General features: G+C 42.7%; 1 protein-coding gene across 1 annotated transcript in view; it reads right to left on the bottom strand.

Annotated features, from left to right (window-relative positions):
• Positions 1–17,616, bottom strand: part of RELN (reelin) — a 287,703-nt gene extending 270,087 nt beyond the window's left edge. Inside the window, exon 1 of the mRNA XM_082777470.1 lies at positions 17,156–17,616. Coding sequence (XP_082633596.1) covers positions 17,156–17,390 — 235 coding nt within the window. The 5' untranslated portion in view covers positions 17,391–17,616. The remainder of the gene's footprint in view (positions 1–17,155) is intronic.
• Between the last annotated feature and the right edge of the window lie 701 nt (positions 17,617–18,317).

The raw sequence follows: 18,317 nt of genomic DNA, 5'->3' as shown, positions 1-18,317 counted from the left end.
CATCCCACATTTGCTATTTCCAGCAGTCCAGTGGTGACAGAGGTGTGGAACAGCAGGCGGAGGCTGTGCTTCCAAGCAGGTGCCTCCCCTCCTCATAGGAGCCTCTTGACATTCTTTACCGTTGCATGCTCTTTCTATAACAAGACTATTTTAACAATAGAAAAAGACCTTTGAAGTTTAATGGATGATATTTAACTTAATATAATACTGCGTATATTAATTTCAGCAATGTTAGATAAATTTGATGCAAGGTTATTTCATCGATGAACATTTGCCATCCAGAATGTAATTATAAATGTATGGAAATGTACATTTATGCCATTAACATTAGCTTGTCCCTGTACCATGGACAAATATATACATAATCATCCCATAACAACTCACAGCAAAATACGATAATTTTTTTTTTTCTGGAATTTTTATGGTTTAAGTTCTGTGGAATTCTGTTCCTGTCATGCTCATTGACCCAAGTTGTTCCAGTAAACCCCATACTTGTTTAAATAACTATCACAAAGTCATACTTAAAATCCAGTAAGAGATAAAATTTGCAAAGACATTTTTGAACGGGGAATTTGGATTTTTTTTTTTCAGTTAATAATTTTGGGGTGTTCTTTAAAGGAAAATGAAGAGTAGGTGAGTAGACACTAAGCACCTAATTTTCTTGATACCTTTTCCAAGCTGTCCTCTCTTTGAACCAACATATTCCTCTTTTCCTGCTTTCTCTTCTCAACCTAAGAACTTTCACACCTCCCCCGGGAGGCAGGCAGGATAGCGTGTGAGCACCTCTGCACCCACGTGAGTCCCCAGCATCAGCCTGAGTGGAAGTAGAGGTATATTAAAGAGCAATTTGCCAACTGCTCACCCGTTTGCTCTGAAACACCTTCTGAAGACATTCTTAAATACTTTTATAGAACTGTTATTTGAAATGTATCTCCTCTTTGCACTCAGCCCTCATTGAGAATAAGTTGACATGTCATTTGGAGGTTTGCATCAACCATTTTTGGCTGATTGGTTTCAAATCCTCTAATCAGCTTACTGTCCAAATAATTGAGCCGTGTGTTGGAGAAGGCCCTTTGAGGCACAAGCGAAGACTTCATCACTGCAGGCGCTGCAGGGAAATGTGAGCTGGCATTTCCAGGGCCACGGTCTGCCTGCCCCAAACCCCTACTCTCTGCTGCATATATAGCTAATGGAATCAGACTGACTCTATTTTTCTAAAAAATACTGATTTAACATACTTGTAGGTTTGAAGCTAAGCCTTAGTTATGCATTTTTCTTCTGCTTTATCTAAAATTGTAACACTGAATTCCTCTCACTGGCCACTGTACAAAACAACAGAAGACACACTGTGATCCTCAGAGAGGGTGCCTAGCTCAAAGCGATATAAAAAGCAAGGAAGAATATATATTAGTGTGGGCTAGTGTGGCATAATACAAGTGCAGAGAGAGGGTTTGTACTTGCACAGGCAGCCCACAGTGGGATTTAAAATAAGGGTGGCATGCTGTGGGGCGACTTCATCCCATGCTGTCCTTGCTTGAAGAGAACAAATTAATATCCATAAGGGCAATATGGCTGCCACCTTCAGGGCTCCCTTTCTGGGCATACAGCCTGGTGCAGAGCCTCTGCAGGAGGGCCAAATGCCAGTTTTCATCAGCAAACAGGCACCAACAAAGTTTGCCCGCTCCCCGAGCTTCTACCTCCCCTTGCTGCACTGTCCAGGACGGCTGCCCCCTCCTTCCTCTCACAGCCTTCCCTTCCCTCCAACAGCTAACGGAGAAATGGCTTAGGAGCTTTGCTTTCTTCTGTCACAAACTACCATGCCCTGTTTTTTATATCTTCCCTTTATTATCTTCCTTCTATTATCTTCCCTATTTCCTAGTTCTCTGTAATTACGTACTGGGACATCAAACGGTGAAGCAGGGACTGCTTTTGAAGGCTTTTATAATTAGCTTTTCTATTGTGTCCTCTAATACCTCCTCTGGCTTTAGACTTACTTTTTTTCTGTTCACAACCTCCTGAACATATGGTGGTAAATATGCAGCATGCTGTGAGCTTCACCTGGAGTCTACTTACAATATATCTGCAATGTAAATAACAGACTTCATGTCAGTCAATTAATCACACACCAGTGGTTGGCAGAGGGCAGGCAGATTGCAGGAAGAGAAATTGGTAAGTGGTGTCTTGATCAGCATTGTACTTATTGGACTATAAAAGTATTAAACATTACCTAAGCCAGAGTGCTTCTGTGGTATCACTGCTTTTGCCTAAAACCACTCCTTACAATTGCATTAGACCCTGAGTTTGCTTGATACCATAAAGATTTGTCTAAAGGCCAAGGACCACTTTGACAAAATTTCACCCACTGGAGTCACAATCCCATTTGTATCCACAGAGAATATGACCCAAATATAAATTTCATACAAAAAATAAATTAAGTGTAAAGTGATCCCAGGATGATATGCAAATTTAAATATTGCCACTCAGGTGTTTCTTTGTTTGTGTGTGTGTGAAACTAATGCAAATTAATTACTTTACATACGTGTTTTATTATTTTTATTGTGACAATGCATATGAGCAAGACAAACTACTTTGTTTATTTGATTCACTTTATTTAACTCAAGGGATTCATATGCATATCATCAATTATAGTCACAAATTGTTTTGTGTGTTAAAAAAAAAAAAAAGCACTCTCTTCTTCAACAGAACTTTTCTAATTTGAAGATCTCAAAGGATTTTCTGTGCTACATTAAAATTCTTATAATTCCCACAAAGGACAAGCGAAAATATAGAAATAAATCATCTAATTTTTAAATGCACTGTTGCATAGCACACCACACCACTAGATCAGCCTTTGGCTTAAAAGCCATTGACTTCTGATGGTTGGTACCTAATGACTTCCATCAAGCTTTCAGGTATTTGCTGTCTTTACAACCTGTAACTTTATCTTAGATTTGATTGAAATTAACCAATACATTCAAAAGGGAAGAGAACAGGCAGTGTAGTTGGAATACCTTCGAAAAGAGCTCGTTCACCTAAATTTGCTTCAGGGGAAAATACATTTATTTTCAAGCATAAGCATGCAGAAAATGCAACCACACCACAGAAATGTGAAGAACATTTATTTAGCATATCGATCTTACTACAATGTCCTACTCTGCCAATGGGAACAGCAGTAAAGCGGCAGAAGCAATAAGCACATACATAGACATTTTAATATTATGGACATTATAATGCAGTGGACCTAATCACATAAATAAAGGGAAGTTTAGGTTCTAAAGTATAGCAGCTCTTGAAGATGTGTGCAAGCTAGCAAGGTTAATTTCTTTAATAGATTTTAGAGGATGTGGCTTTAAAGAATTTTGATGGGTAGAACAAAAAGCATAAACAGCCCCAGGAGAGGCCAAGGAGCACCACCCAGCTTTTGGGGGAAGATGGGAGGCAATTTTAGAGCATCTTAGCTCAGGTCAGACCCAACCTCCTCTCCAAGAGCCACTGTCAGCCCAAGCAGCAAGCAGCACCAGTGGAAGCACCAGCAGTGGACACGCTACTGATGGCCAACCAAGCTTGGGAACAGCCGGCACCCAAGTTGTCCTGAGAAAACATTGGGCAGAAAACTCAGCACCCCAATTCCCTGGGCATCTATATCTCCTTGATTTTCCCTCCTAACTGTAGGCATATAACTATTAACACACTGCAGTTTTGAAGCCTGAATGGTATGGTGCACCATTGGCATGGCTGCAGGCTGGAGCACAGTAAGACCATGTCCAGGCCACGTGGGGAACAGGGTTGAGGGTTAGTTAAGACCAGCTCCTTTTGGGACAGACCAGCCATTTCAAATACTTCAGTCCAGCATCCCTCACTGGATTCAATTAAAGCACTTTTTTTCCTCCATCCAGGGCTTGTCCAGGGAGCGAGACTTGAGTGGGAAAAAAAGACAAGCCCTGAGGCAGAATATCTGATAATATTTCTAATTTAATCTATAATCATAATGATTTTGCTCTTAAAAGATCGAGGAGGTAAGATGGTGTTGTGATTAAGGTGCAGAATATCTAATGTGAGAGGTGCATGAAAAGAAATCAAGGAGTGCTATCCATCAGGAAGATAACTGGAAAAAGATCAGGTTTTCCCCCATCCTCACTATAAATCTTTCACTGAGGAGAACGAATGGGATATAAAGAACAAGAATTTCAAAAAAAAAAAAAAAAAAAAGAAAAAGGAGACGTGTTAAACACTACCTAACAAGCTTCATGACATGAGCACAAAAGTCTTAAATTCAATGTCATAAATTCAATACCATCAAAAGATTCAGCTACTACGTCCTTAGAGATGGCACTGTGTAAGTCAAGCACAATATTAAAAGACACTAAAATCTTTAATATATGTTAAATATTTTAAATTCATAGATCCAATTCATAGAAATATCACAGAAGCATCATCAGCCGTTTTTCCTTTCTGTCACATCTTTTAATAGATGTGCCGCATTTTCTACAATTAAAAGATGGCCCAAATAATTTACAGAAAATGGATAATCCACAAAACTGCCCTTGTGGACGTGATTGTATCTAATCATTATGCCTGCTCCAACAAACACACCCAAATATACTAAAATTAATACCTGTATATGTTTAAATTACCACTTGGAAAGAGATTAGATTTCAAGCACCTCATCTATCCCCAGAGGCAGCATGCATTGATTACTCCTTACAGGTATTTTCATGGGGAAAATACCTTGTTCAGAAGTACTGAATAACATGATATTGCTGTATATAAAACCTTTCCTTTTGGTTTTATATTTAGGGCACATAAGCCTTTAGTTTCTGTTTAAATGTTCTAATCTTCTTAACGGTATAATCAAGCCTCTAATATGTAATATTGTAAGTTTATATTTAGAAGGAATAACCATCACGTTAGTGGTGATGGACATATCTCTCCATTCATCTAACTGAATTACCCTAGATAAATCCCTTTTCCCAATTCATTTTTGCAAGAACAGCAAGCAGCTTTATTTTATTTAAAAGCAAATCGTACAGTTGCAAGATATTTATAGTTAGTATGTAAAAATCCTGCTGTAATTTTGAGAAATGCTTTTCTTCCTCCATGTCTTGTAGATTTTTGGATGACACAGGATTTTGCAGGCTACAAATTCAACAAAAGGTATTCGCATCCTGAACAAGTCACAGAAACTTAAATTATGTCTGTATCCTTCAACAGCATTGTGTTCTTGGAAAGTAAAAATGAGCTTCACTTCCTTTAAGGAAGTTTATATTTAGGTATATCACAGGGATCCTTTTTCTGTAAGTGGAATTGGGAGTTCTCCCAGCGATTCCTAATTTCCCCACATGGTATTAACAGTTAAGTGACACTTAAAAGGCTCCCTCACCAATACAAAAACTAAGCCAGAACTAAGCCACAGGAATGGACTCTTCCTGGGAAATACTGAAGGGAGATTTTCCAGATACCAGGCGGTTGGGCTGTGTTTTGGCATGTGATAGGAATTACGGTAGGCCTTGCCATCACAGAGTCAGTCAGCATAATAAATAGTTACTAAGTACCCAGGATCCCGAAATATATATTAAAATCTCTGCCACCCCACTCACATATATTTCCTTGTTTGCCTCTTCTTCCTATTCTGAAGAGAACACTAAATCATTAGTCACCCAACACGTGTAACTATTTATCCCAGCAGCGATCAGATTGCCTTCAACAGAAAGACTGAAGAAGCAACAAAGCATCCAGATATGTGACAAAGGGTATCATGGAATATGCTCTTAAATGTGTAACTAAAAGAAAGCTCAAGCAGCTTATTATCCTGCTGTTATACTTTCATCATATGTAAAAATTTCCATATTGTTCTGGAGGAACACAGGAATGTGTTCCTCAATGTGGTTTTATCATTCATTCTTACTTTGCCCCTGCTGTAAATACCTATAGAAGGTACCAGCAAGTTACACCCAAAAGTAAAAAGGCCATCACATTCTGGTCTAGCTAATTACAAAGGCACTGATCTCTTTTTATACTAAAGTACAGTGCTCTTGACATTAGGGGAAAAAAAAAAAGGCACAAAAAAAGATGATTCCCCTCTGATTTACATTCATTACAAGTACTTCGCATGATGAACACCACAAACGCATGTTAAATTCAGCAGAAGAGATGAGAACCAAAGTGATGTACAGCTGGAACTTAATCCAGATCTTTTGACCAGGTTTCTTACTGATACATCCATCTAGCAGTCTGGGGGGAGGGTCAATAGCTGGAAGTTGTCAATCCAGCTGTGTTCTGTGAACAATGAGATCAGCTTTTTCCAAAAGAGACAGAAGAGGAGAAGAATCAAACCTCACTAAAATCTTCATGTTGTGCATCTTTAAACCAGGGCCCAGTCCCTTTTCACTCAATCTGTAGATACCATACCTATGTTAGTGAAGTCCTCTTTATCCAGACAGACAGGATATGAGCTAAACCACCCCAGCACAAAAGGAACTTGTATTTGATATGAGATTTGTGTTAGAAATATTTCCTTCTGGAGCTATGTCCAATATTATTCTCTGCAATGTCTCTGAAATATGTCAACACCCTTTCCCTAATCCAGGCTTTCTTCTAATTCCACTACCTTGCCTAGGCTTCCTGGGGGCAGACTCAATAAATTGTTGTTTTTATGCCTTGCTTAACAGAGTTAGCTTAAAACTTTAAATATTATATTATTTTTATATATTATATATATATATTACTTATATATATTATATATTATTTATTATATTATATAAATATTATATTATTTTTCAGCATTGAAGGGGCCAAACTAACTTGCCTGGAATGGGGTAAAACCAGAGCTGCTATTCTAAAAGCCATGCATTTTCCACAGAAAATCGGGAGTGTCCCTGTTTCATTTGCCATGGACAACTGCAGGGAAGGAAAAATTTCCATACAGGTTGTGGAGGTTGGGGGTGGTACAGGTAGTGAAATAGAATCAGAGACTGGATAAGCACTAGTGAAAACACAATGTTGTGCTACACCATGTGCACTGAGCTTGTGCGTTTCTTTCAGGACCCTGCCTACTCCCTCAGGCCGGCTCATTCCTTCTGCATCCACCTCTTGGCACCAGAAACCAGGGGTCAGCCTCACCGTGAGGCAGCACTGCCCCGGCAGAGACAGAAACTGCAATCCACGTGTTCGTTTAGAGGAATAGATTCATAAATTTTTCCAACATGTCAGACATAATGTCTGATTTTTATTTGTCAGGGATTTGACCAGTCTAAAGGTGTGATGTACTGTGCTTAATAGTTACTATATGAGTGCTGCGTGTTATGAAAAATCAACATGCTCTAGAGAAACTGTCTGTCTTTCTGTCTGTCTGCCTATCTATCTATCTATCTATCTATCTATCTATCTTTCCTATTTCTGACTGCTTGCAGCTAGAGAATACTTGGTAAGTGCAACAAGTGCAAGCTTTGCGAATCTGGAATGAAAGGCTAATAGATGTGGCACAAGTCACTAATGAGTACGCAGCAGTGTTTCTTAGCAGTCAGTGATGTCCATTCAGGAAAAATATTGCACTGCAATTAATTTTTCAATGTGTGTTTTGTTGTTGGTGGTGTTTTTTTGTTTTGTTTTGTTTTATTTTGTTTTGTTTTTTCCCCAGAAGGAAATTGCTGCACATACCAGAAGAATTTGTTCTCTTAATATCACCAGCTGGGAAAAGGGGTCCTGGGGGGACTTGTACATTGGATTTTTAGATAAAGACCCAAAAGAACAGTAACTAGTGTATAGCACACCAGCATCTTGTCTCAAAGACAGTTTAGAGGTTTTTGTTTTGTTGTTGTTTTTAAAAAAAAAAAAAAAAAAAAAAAAAAAAACGATTTGTACTAAGAAAACAGCCAGATGCCATAGCACTGGCTTTCTCTCAGTGATGAATGGTGTGAAAGCTCCCTAACATCTGCTACCACTTGATGAAACAAAACTTCCTTCTCTTTTTGTAGAAAGGTCCACAGAGGCTTATTGGAGTAATCTGGGCTGCCAGAGGCTGGGGAGAGACCTGGCCAAGCCCCCATCTTTTCATCTCCTCTGGCTGAGGCAAACTCCACAACCATCACAGCCCCATTACAATTCTGTAATTTTCACTCCATGTTGACAACATGCTGAAGGAAAAGCACAGCGATGAAGAACATTGGGGATGATTTCTCTTAATGAGATAAACCTGCATCTCTTGATGCCAATTTCTAAGTCTGCTCTGAACAGTTTGCTTCTATTTGAGGCGAGCAGCTCTGTAAATATCATTCTGGGAGGGGGGGGGGGGAAATATATAGATATATAAAAATAAAAGAAAGATAATTTTAGAGAAATTAAGACCTATTTATCTAGTGAAATAGATGCCAATTCTATAGATGCATTATAACAGGTTTTCAAGTTTGGAAGCAGAAATGTCCTCTAAATGTAGACATCCAGAAGGAGAAAAGTGATAGATCTCCTCTAAGGCTTTTTTACTGAAAGACTGAATTGGGGGAAAAAATTCTGGTGAGGAAAAAAACTGAACAATGACTAGATGTAAAGGAAAATGTGGTCAATGTATACATCAGAAGGCACATAGCAACCGCAGGTATCATTATAGAAAACACGAGTTTGTTACCTTGGTAATGGCAGTATTGCTACCAGCTGCACTTCAGTGCCTTAAAGAGCAAATTATTATTCTGTAATTTATTTTGGGAACAAATGCAAGGGGAGTCGTGAGGGTTACTTATTTGAATCAGGTCTGTTCAGTGGCCGGAAATTAAATGGTCAACTTGTCAGAAGTAGAATTGTTTGATTTTTGGTTCAGTGACCAAAATGAAAAGAAAAAGAAAGAAAAAGAGATCAGCTTGGGTTAACATAAAAGAAGAAGTACTGAGGGGCTTAACACAAAAAAATAAATTAAAATATCAGTTAGGTCAATATGAAAATCTTCAATGAACCCAAAAAAATGGGATAAAGAATTTTGTTCAAGCAGAAAAGTCTCATTTCATTTTCTGATTATGTGGTTAACTTTTTTTTTTCTTTTCTTTTTCATAGTCAGTTTTTCAATTAAGATACTTTTCCAAAACAGAATTCAAAACTTTGTATTGAAAATGTCAACAAAGTATTTCAAATGCTTCACTTTCCCTCCATTTTCCCGTACAACGTATACCAAATTTTACACTGTTACACAATCAGTTTTCATCCTCCTCAAAATGAAATTTTAAATTACTTTATTACTCATTACAAACACAGCAATTCTAGATGAACCAATTATAAAGTTCTGTGTCTCACACCAGAATACTATCAACTTGAAAACCCATCTGATGGGATATCAGTCATCAACAAGTCAACTATAATAATTGGAAAGCATAAAAATATTTTCCAGAGGTTTTTGATCTTTGTGCCATCCAGAGTGATGTTAAGGCTACAGTCTTTTGGGGCCAGAGTCAGAGCAATTGGTCTACAAAAATGTTTGTCTTTGGAGTTTAACCAGAAGTCCCTTATTTCAAACATACTAGGAAGAGTTTTTTACAGCACTTGATAGCAGGGAATCTTTAATTTTAAGACCTGGCACCCCACAAATGAGCCTGCTTGCTGCAGTACATGGCTGGGCAGCTCTTTGTTAGACCCAGATCTTTGTCTGGGTCAGTGGTGCTGTTTGGTTTCTTTCTGCAGTTTGTGGTATTGATAATCATTTCACCCCATGTCCAGATGAATGTGTCTAATTCTGGAAGGAGGCTTGTTTCCTCTACCAGCATATTTCCCCTGTGAGACAGGAACATTGGAAGGTTATTCTAGCCTGGAAACCACAGCTTTTTCTAGCCAGAAAGATAAATTTTATCTATATTTCTTGTTCTTTCCTATCTATTGTATTGTCCTGGAGAGCAGTGGGAAAAGTGGAACCAAGTGGCAGTGACCTCGCCAAGCCCAGTGACGTGATGAATGACTTCTCACATCCCGGGGCCTGACACAGGGAGAGGTCGCAGAGGGTTGTGCTGCTGTTTTTGGATGTTAAAAGGCCAATCACCTGCTCATCACTTGCATTTATCATGCAGAGAGAGCTCACAGGGGCAGGACCCATACGGCAAACCTGTGAACTAGTCCTCTTCAAGAGCATGGCCAACGTACACAGGAAAAATGGCTTTCAACCTGAGCCAGCTAATCATGTCCTTGCTAACTCACTGATGAATATGCTACCAGAAGTTTTTGAAACTTATAGTGCAGGGTAAAGCCTGCACCTGAAGAGAGATGGATTTGTTGCCTGCTGTCACGCCGGGCTCTCGCAGGCAACAGACTTGGGCTGGAAAGCTCCATTGATTTCACCCCCTGAGGAGACACTTGTGAAGCTCTCACAACCAATATTAATATCAAAGTGTCTAGACAGAAGCTGGGAACAGCCTGCTTTGTTCCCAGGTCCCCACCAGGATGAAGAAATATGGCAATAAGGACTTTACAAAGACCTCAGGAAAACAGCTACTGCTTTTCAATAAAAGTCACTGGAAGCAGATGAGTTTCTCATCTGCTCCTCTACAACTTCTGCAGACCCCTCAAGTCCAGCTCTTCCAGACACCTCCTACTTTCCAGGCTCCAGTGTTATTGCAGAGAGCATTGCCTACAGCATCTAGTGAAGGAACACTACCAGGCAAGTCACGGACATCTTGATTCCCTGGGAAGATGAAGGATCCCAAAGGGGAGGAGGGAGAGAAGCCAAGGGTCCCAGTGTCTCCATGGAGGTCGCTACCTGCACATAAATCCCACATACCAGGCTCCCAAAATGGAATGTCCCCTGTGGATGGGACCTGAGCACGGTGGAGGGAGACCTGGGAGAAGGTCCCTTTGGCATGCCTCTGAGGGATTTCTACCTCTGTAATGCCATTACCTCGACACAGCCCACACCATGCTGACCTTGTGGTCCACCCTAAGGATGTAATTTTCCAGGTCTGACCCCAGGGAAGGGTGAACAGAAAAGGCAGCAGGCTTTGCAAGAAGGAATCACCTAAGAACTTGGGAAGGTCTTTTCCACAAGCAATCTATTCTTGGACTTTGGTCAATGGTAAAAGTTGCATTGTAAGAGCGTGCACTATGTTTATACCAGTGGCCAGTCACAACTGGGAACAAAAAAAAAAAAAAAACATGAATGACACAAATATTCCAGACACACATTTCCACTCTATGCACCTTTTATGCCCGATGAAAAGGCAGGAAATGCTAACACAAAGAAAGGAAGCATGTTAAAAAGACTGAAACTTTCATCAGAGACTATTGAAATTCTCACACCAAGGACTGGTCGGAAAGGTTCCTTGTTCTCAGAGGTAAGACAGTGCCACTTCCTTCCCTCTTCACGCAGAAAACATTCATGGCAAATCTAAACCACAGCTGTAGGGCATGAGACACACACAGCTAATAGAGCTTGGATTTGAATACATCTCAGTTGTATCGTCAGGTCTGTCATCAGGTGGAAAATCATACCTCGATCAGTCAATGTGCAAATACTGCGTTATTGCACTTATTAAAGGGCAAGAGTATTTCAAAAGCAGTGGTCTTTAAAAACTCAGATCAACAGAACAATGAGGAAAATTAGAAGTGTTGACAGCCTACAGTCTCACCTGTGTTCTACCTGAGGAAGCAACACAGTTTTGGTGGAATAGTCAATGCAAAAACATTAGAGAGTTGCACTGCATGCCGGTGTGACACAGCAGTCTATTCACAAGTTGTTTACTGGTCAACCTAGGTCTGAAGTAGAAGGCTTATATCTATCTATCTATATATGCACACAGGAACATAGTATCTTGATACATATCTATATATAAAATTACAACTTTTAGTTATTTATAAGAAAAATAACTTAAAAAAAAAAAATCTACCTAAAAGCTGTTACCATGGACAGGTTTCAACAATTCCATTGATACGTGTTCAAAAATATGTTCTTTAAACTCAAAAAGAAGAAAACACATGCAATACCCTCACTGAGGGAGCACTTTTGCATCCTTTCACCACTGTGGGAGTCCTTTTGTCCAGGGGGATGTGCTGTGGGGACAGCTCAGGCAGTGAGGAAGAGCAATTTCTAACGCACGCAGACATGCTGAGCGCACCCAGCCCCATGCAGACCAGTAACTCCAACCATATCATTTCTGTCCTACAGTCAGATGCCACCTGCCAAATGTGGGTCAGGCTGGCACGCTGTGCTGACCATGATTTCTGTTATTTGGGGCAATCAACGCTCCTTTGCAGGGGGGAGCAACCCCCTGATGGGGGGAGAAAGGATTTAAGCAGAGATTACATCTCTCTTACAAATTTGCAAGAAAGGGTTCATGGAAGCCTTTGTGGACTTCCTACCTCCTTTTATAAATCCCATGTCTGACCGTATCTGTGGCTGAGCCATCTGCTGACTGCTTATTTGGCCCAGGAATGAGAATGATGACAGCTGAACTCATTACATTTTAACTTCTTCCCTAGCGAAACATCATGACCCTGTCTACCTTTTTCTTTCAAGGTTCTGGTCAAGAGATCTTCAAAGCAGAATTTTTTAAAATTTGCAAACATACATCACACGAACTCTGGGACCAAACAAGAGCTTCAGAAGTAGAGATAATCTGTTAGCCAAGGTAAAGATATAAGAAAATTCACTCAAAACCACAATAAGTAAGGCTCAGATCTGATACACTCAAACCGCAGACCACGTAAAGAACAAACCAAAATACTTAGACATCTGTTGTGCTTTTGTGAACTTTGGTTTATGCACAAAAATCCCAACCACAACGTAGCATAGCCAGAACAAGTTCTGCGGGCACTGGTGGATGAGGACTTTGTGTAAATGCTGGCCCCAGAAGAAAATGTCAATGTGCTATGAAACGTTTATGTCGCTGCAGGATGCTGCTAAAGACCTGACAGGAAAGAAGAGTCATGAAGATCAAGGGTATCCCCCACTCTTAATAAATCTCTTGCCATTGTTACTTATTGCCATTGTCATGTTTTTAATTTAAATGTCCTTTAAGAGTTACAGAATAAATCCCAGGAGCTAATTGGACTCCCATGAGCAAAACTTTCTACATGTTCCTGCAATTTAAAACAAAAAAAAAATATGCCTGTCTCCATTCTTCCAAATATCTGAGCAGAGTATAAGTAGATGAGAAAAATGCTTTTGAGAGAATATCCTGCAGAAGATTCAAAATCTGACATAGTTCTCAGAACGATGCTGGAAAACATGGATAAAAATCTGCTCTTCTCCTACCCATGCACCATCATTAACATCACATTCTCTGCACTTTTAACTTCTGCTCTCTCACAAAAACCTCTCTACACTATGGCATAACTGACAGAAAAGATGTCATCACCAAGTCTCAGCAACTCTCTTATAACCCTGTTTCTCCATACCTCAAGCAGTATCACTTCTTACTCCCCAGTTATTTTTTCTCTTACCCCCTCCTTCATCTCAGATTCCAACACAGGTTTTTTATTTTTTATTAATCTGAACAATCAGAATCAACAATAAAAATATCCAGCAGATCAGCCTGGTACCAAAAATGTAAGTAACCCTAATGAAAACAGGTACCAAGTCACAATCTCTATTTAAATACAGTGGCTAAGTAACAAAGGTGGACTTGGCCAGACTTTGAACAACTTTTTTATCAGTGCTGAAAGAGTGCATAACTACCACTTAAAATAGTTGAAAACATTTTTTTACAACCTATCAAAGCAATGGTTCCAGACAATATACAGTATATCTAAGAATAGTAACAGTCATTGATGGAAACTGATAACATATGGGGACTGAAGGTTAATCAGTTCTGGGAAAAAAAAAAAAAAAAAAGGAACAATGGAGAGTGAAATAGAAACTCAAGTCTCAATAAAGGAAACTATTTTAAGGGTAGAATTATGAGTTTTAACAGCAATCATGGGAAGCCAGTTCAAAGTTGTTCCTAAAAGTTCTAAATATGAAACCTTGGGAAAAGGGCACTGTTTGGAGTGACAACAAAGCCTTTTTTTTTTTTTTTTTTTTTTTTGAGGGATAAGAAAAAATAATGTGTAAAGGATCCCCCCCTCCTTTTTTTTTTTTTTTTTTTTAATACTACAAATCTGAGCGTTCATTTTTTAAGTTTCTGGGATTAAGGATAGTGAAGATTCAATGTTCAGTCATGCTTTATTTTCTTTATGCAATTCCAATGTACTTATCTGCCTGCAAATCATAGGACACACTCCCAGCACTGTAGGCAAACTGACATGAACGATCAAAATTGACCGCAGATTGGAAATAAACCCAAAACTTGCATAAAAATTTTCAATTTGTACTTTTTTTTTTTTTTTTTTTTTAATCTTGAAGAAATTGTATTCTGCTTTGTAGATTACCGTGGAAAACCCAGGGGAGAAAGAAAATAGGAGCACTACTATTTAACAGCAAATCTCCGAGCAAGCCTCGCAGCCCAGCTCTTAAGCACACTTGGCTTGAAGGAAGCTGAGCAGGTGCCTATGTTAAACAAGTGCACACTTTGTCAGTTTGGATTTGAGCAAGTGCATAAGTGCTTTGCCAGCTCAAGGACTTAATTAAATTTAATATAAGCTAATTCAAGGAATAAAAGTCTGCCAAAGGTAATAAAACTGTTTACCAATTTATCAAATCAGCCCTGTATACAAAAGAGTGTATTTATGTGTGAAGTAGTTCTGTTCCTATTCAATCAGTCAATGCGTTTTTAAATATTTACTGATTGCAGGAATAGGGCCAAACTGGGAGCCCTTTTAAGGGCTGGGGATGAAGTACTGAACACCAAAGTATCCAATTTACCTATGCAAAGTAGGGAATATCATTGCCTTAATTTTAATTGTGAAGTTCAGAGGCATGGAGAAATAAAGTGCTGGATCCAGTGTGTCGGATAAATCACTTGCAGAAGCCCTGGTGCTTGCCTGATGCCCCATCTTCCCCAGCAGAGCCCTTTCCTCTCCCAGGGCGCAGGCAGCACAAGGGACAGTTGGGCAGATAGAAGTGAGCCAGTGTCACAGCTCTGCTGGCTGCACGGTGGCTTCACTCCCACCCTGAGGACCCAAAGGAGCGTGTAAACTAATCAGCAGAAAGTTGTTAGCTGTTTTTTTGTTTGTTTGTTTGTTTTTTCGGGTGGGTGGATGGATGGGTGGGTGGTTTTTTTGTTTGTTTCTTTGTCACTATTTCTTCTCTTCCAGCCCTTGACATATGGCTTCACCCCATTCACTCATCTTTGAATTTGATGCTTCTGGGTGCTGCTGTCCCCTGCCACTGGGACTGCGGAGCAGAGACAGAGTGCAAACCAGAGCCTCCCTGGACCTTGTAAAGAGTCAGAGCACTGTGTCTCAATGTCCCCTCTGCACAGGTGAATTTACATTTACACATTTACAAATCTGCCTTTGCCCTGTGCTTCTGTACTGCATTCAAAACTCCACCTCTCTGTTTGCACAAGACCACCTTTAAAGTTTGATTTTTAAATGATAAATGCTGCCGTGCGCACTGGCACTTGCCATTATCATTAAACTGAGCTACATAAAAGCCCAGATTGCTTCAAATTATTTCTTCAGGTCGCAAACTTCTTTTCCTCGTGCTGTATTTAACACTGAGAATTTTTTAATTTTGAAATACTCAAACGAGATATTTCAAAATATCTAACTAAGGGCGCTTGGCTGAAGGATATGTCTATTGCGCCGAGCACAGCAAGCAAGGGGTGCTTCTTGCCTTGCTTTGGCACACTTAGGTGTTTAATCGATGCACAGAATAGGAGAAAAAAAAAAAAATATATATATATATATATATAGCGTTGCAAGCTATGAGCAGGGAGTGAGGCTGGCTCACGTCGGGGCATAGCTTCAACTTGTAGGCGCAAGTTAGCTGCCAAGTTCAGCCTCTGCACTTTCTTCTGGGCACGCACGACCCGGCATCATCATCATCATCTTCATCAACACCATCACCACCACCACCATCAGCAGCAGCAGCAGCAGCTCCCGCACCGCTCGGGACACCCCGCGACAGCCGGGAGCGGATGAAAAAGGAGCCGAGGAGGTGGCTCCGATGCAAACCAGCGGTGGGAAACCCTCCCCTGCCCACCTGCAGGAGCCGGCGCTCCTCGGGGCCGTCTCACCACCAAACCCCGCTCACCGCCACCGCCGCCCGCAGTCCCAGCGGGAGCCTCCCCGCAGCGGCACCGCGCCCCCCCCCAGCCCCCCGGGTCCCCCAGGGGGCTCCTCGCTTGCAAACCGCTGCAAAAAGCGTTGTTCAGGAGCCTGAGCCGCGCTGCAAAACCTCCAGAGTCTGGCATTGTCAAGAAGGAAATTCTAGCCTCTTTTTTTTTTTTTTTTTTTTTCTTCCCACCCCCCACCCCAGCAGAATTAAGGCTCAGCAGGTTGAATGCAAGTGAAGCGGTCCGAGGGCGTGTTACGGGCTGGAAGATGCGGGGCTCCAAAGAAAAAACCGAGCATGATGTAATTGATGTGTGCGGGGAGTTAAAAAGGGCACCAGTACTTTAAAAGCCAAAGTTTCGCATGGATTTAGGAAGAAGTGCGTTGTTAAAGGCTATGCAAAGGGAAAAACTTCAGGTCTTGTGCAAATGAACGTTTGGTGTTGGTGCTCTGTGCACCAACAAAAAGAAACCCGTCGGAGCGGCCACGTAACTCTGAAGTCCTGCGATTTACTTAGGACTTCAGTTCTGGGCTGGAATATGTCACAGTCGGGAGTTTTACTCCAGCTTTAACCAGGGGCTAGCACACGGCATCTTTTTCCGAGCGAGGCGCCTGAAATACAGATCTACGTTTCTTTTTCCTGACTTCTGAATGCTCACCGCAAGTTCGCGCTCATTGTGCAGCGCCGCAAACCCTAAAGCAGGCGCAGGGGGGAAGAAGGAGCAGGACTGCACCTCGGAGCACTCTCCCCTGAACCAAACCCCTTTGCCACAAAGTTTTCCGCACGGAGAGGTGGCGAGAAAGCTGCGAGCGGCGCAGCCCCCTGCTCGCCCACGCGGGGCTGCCCGGGGGGAGCATCCTTGCGCCTCCAGCCGCGCACACCCCACGGACCCTCCTCTCCCGCTCCAGGCTGCTTGCAAAAAGCCACCTGGATATATATATATTTTTTGTTATCCTCCCCCTAAACTCGTGTCCGCAGCCGGGACGCCGCCCCTCCCACCCCTATCCCACAGTGGGGGGCTTCCCCACCACCTACCGTGGTACTCGTGGCCGGGCACGTAGGCGGCGGGGTTGCCGGCGATGTGGAGGGCGATGAGCACCTCGCCCTGCTCGCCGTCCCCCTCCAGCTCGCCGTGGTGGGTGCAGAGGAAGAAGAAGGGCGAGAAGCGGGCCCGGGGGGGGGCGGCAGCCCGGCCGGCCGCCAGCAGGGTGCCCAGGGCGGCCAGCAGCAGGCAGGGCCAGCCCCCGGGGACCCCCCGCCGCCGCTCCATGCTGCTGCCGCCGGCGCCGCTCGGGCATCCAGGGCGCGGCGGGGCCACCGCGCTGCTCCGCGCCGCTCCGCGGGGACGGCACGGGACGGACGGCACGGGACGGCACGGGAGAAGGTGGGACGGGACGGCACGGGACGGGACGGGGTGGGATGGACGGGGTGGCCCCGCGGCTGTCCGCGGCCGAGGGCGGCCCCTCCGCGCCCGCCGAAGGCTGCGCTTGCCTCGCTGTCCCCGCCTGCCGCTGCCGGGGTGCGGGGCACGGAGCTGGGAGCGAGAGGGCTGGGAATAATTTATTTCCCCCGGTGGCGGGGTGGGAGGGAGGGGAAGGTCCCTCCTCCTCCTCCACCTCCTCGCCTGACGGAGCCTCACGGAGCGCGGCGGGGCCGGGGCTGAGGTAAAAGTGAGCGGGGAGGGGGCGGCCGGGGCTGTGGGAGCTCATTGTGTATGCGGCGCTTTTCTCTCTCTCTCTTTCCCCTCTCTTTGTATGTTCGAGCCTACTTGAGTTTCTTTTTTTCTTTTTTTTTCTCTCTCCTCTCCTTTTGTAGGAGTTGGCTCTTTTGAAGCGGTGCGAGGCACGCCCTGCCGCCACGGGGACTTGACGGGAGTCGGAAACACAAGCACACCGGCCCCAAACGCGGACCCGACAATAGCAGCGATGTGGGAAGCCTCCCAGAGGAGGCTGCCCGCTCCCAGAAAAGCGTCCAAGCCTTCCAGGGAAAGCAAACTGGACGGATCTCCCTGTCTTGATGCAGATTTCCCTCCTCCCCAGGCTGGTTGAGGCAGCAACGTGGGGTCAGGCACAGACTGGTGGCAGAGAAAAACAGGTTACAAAAAGGGGGGAGGAGGGAGAAACTTGCAAAAAAAAAAAAAAAAAAGCCTCCTCTATCATTACAGGCAGAGACACTTTCAAAGCACACAAAGCGCATG

This window comes from Aythya marila (assembly GCF_965140915.1).
Source record: "Aythya marila genome assembly, chromosome: 1".
NCBI lineage: Eukaryota > Metazoa > Chordata > Aves > Anseriformes > Anatidae > Aythya > Aythya marila.
The sequence above is the reverse complement of the archived record's forward strand: the minus strand, read 5'-3'. Positions and strand labels throughout refer to the sequence as shown.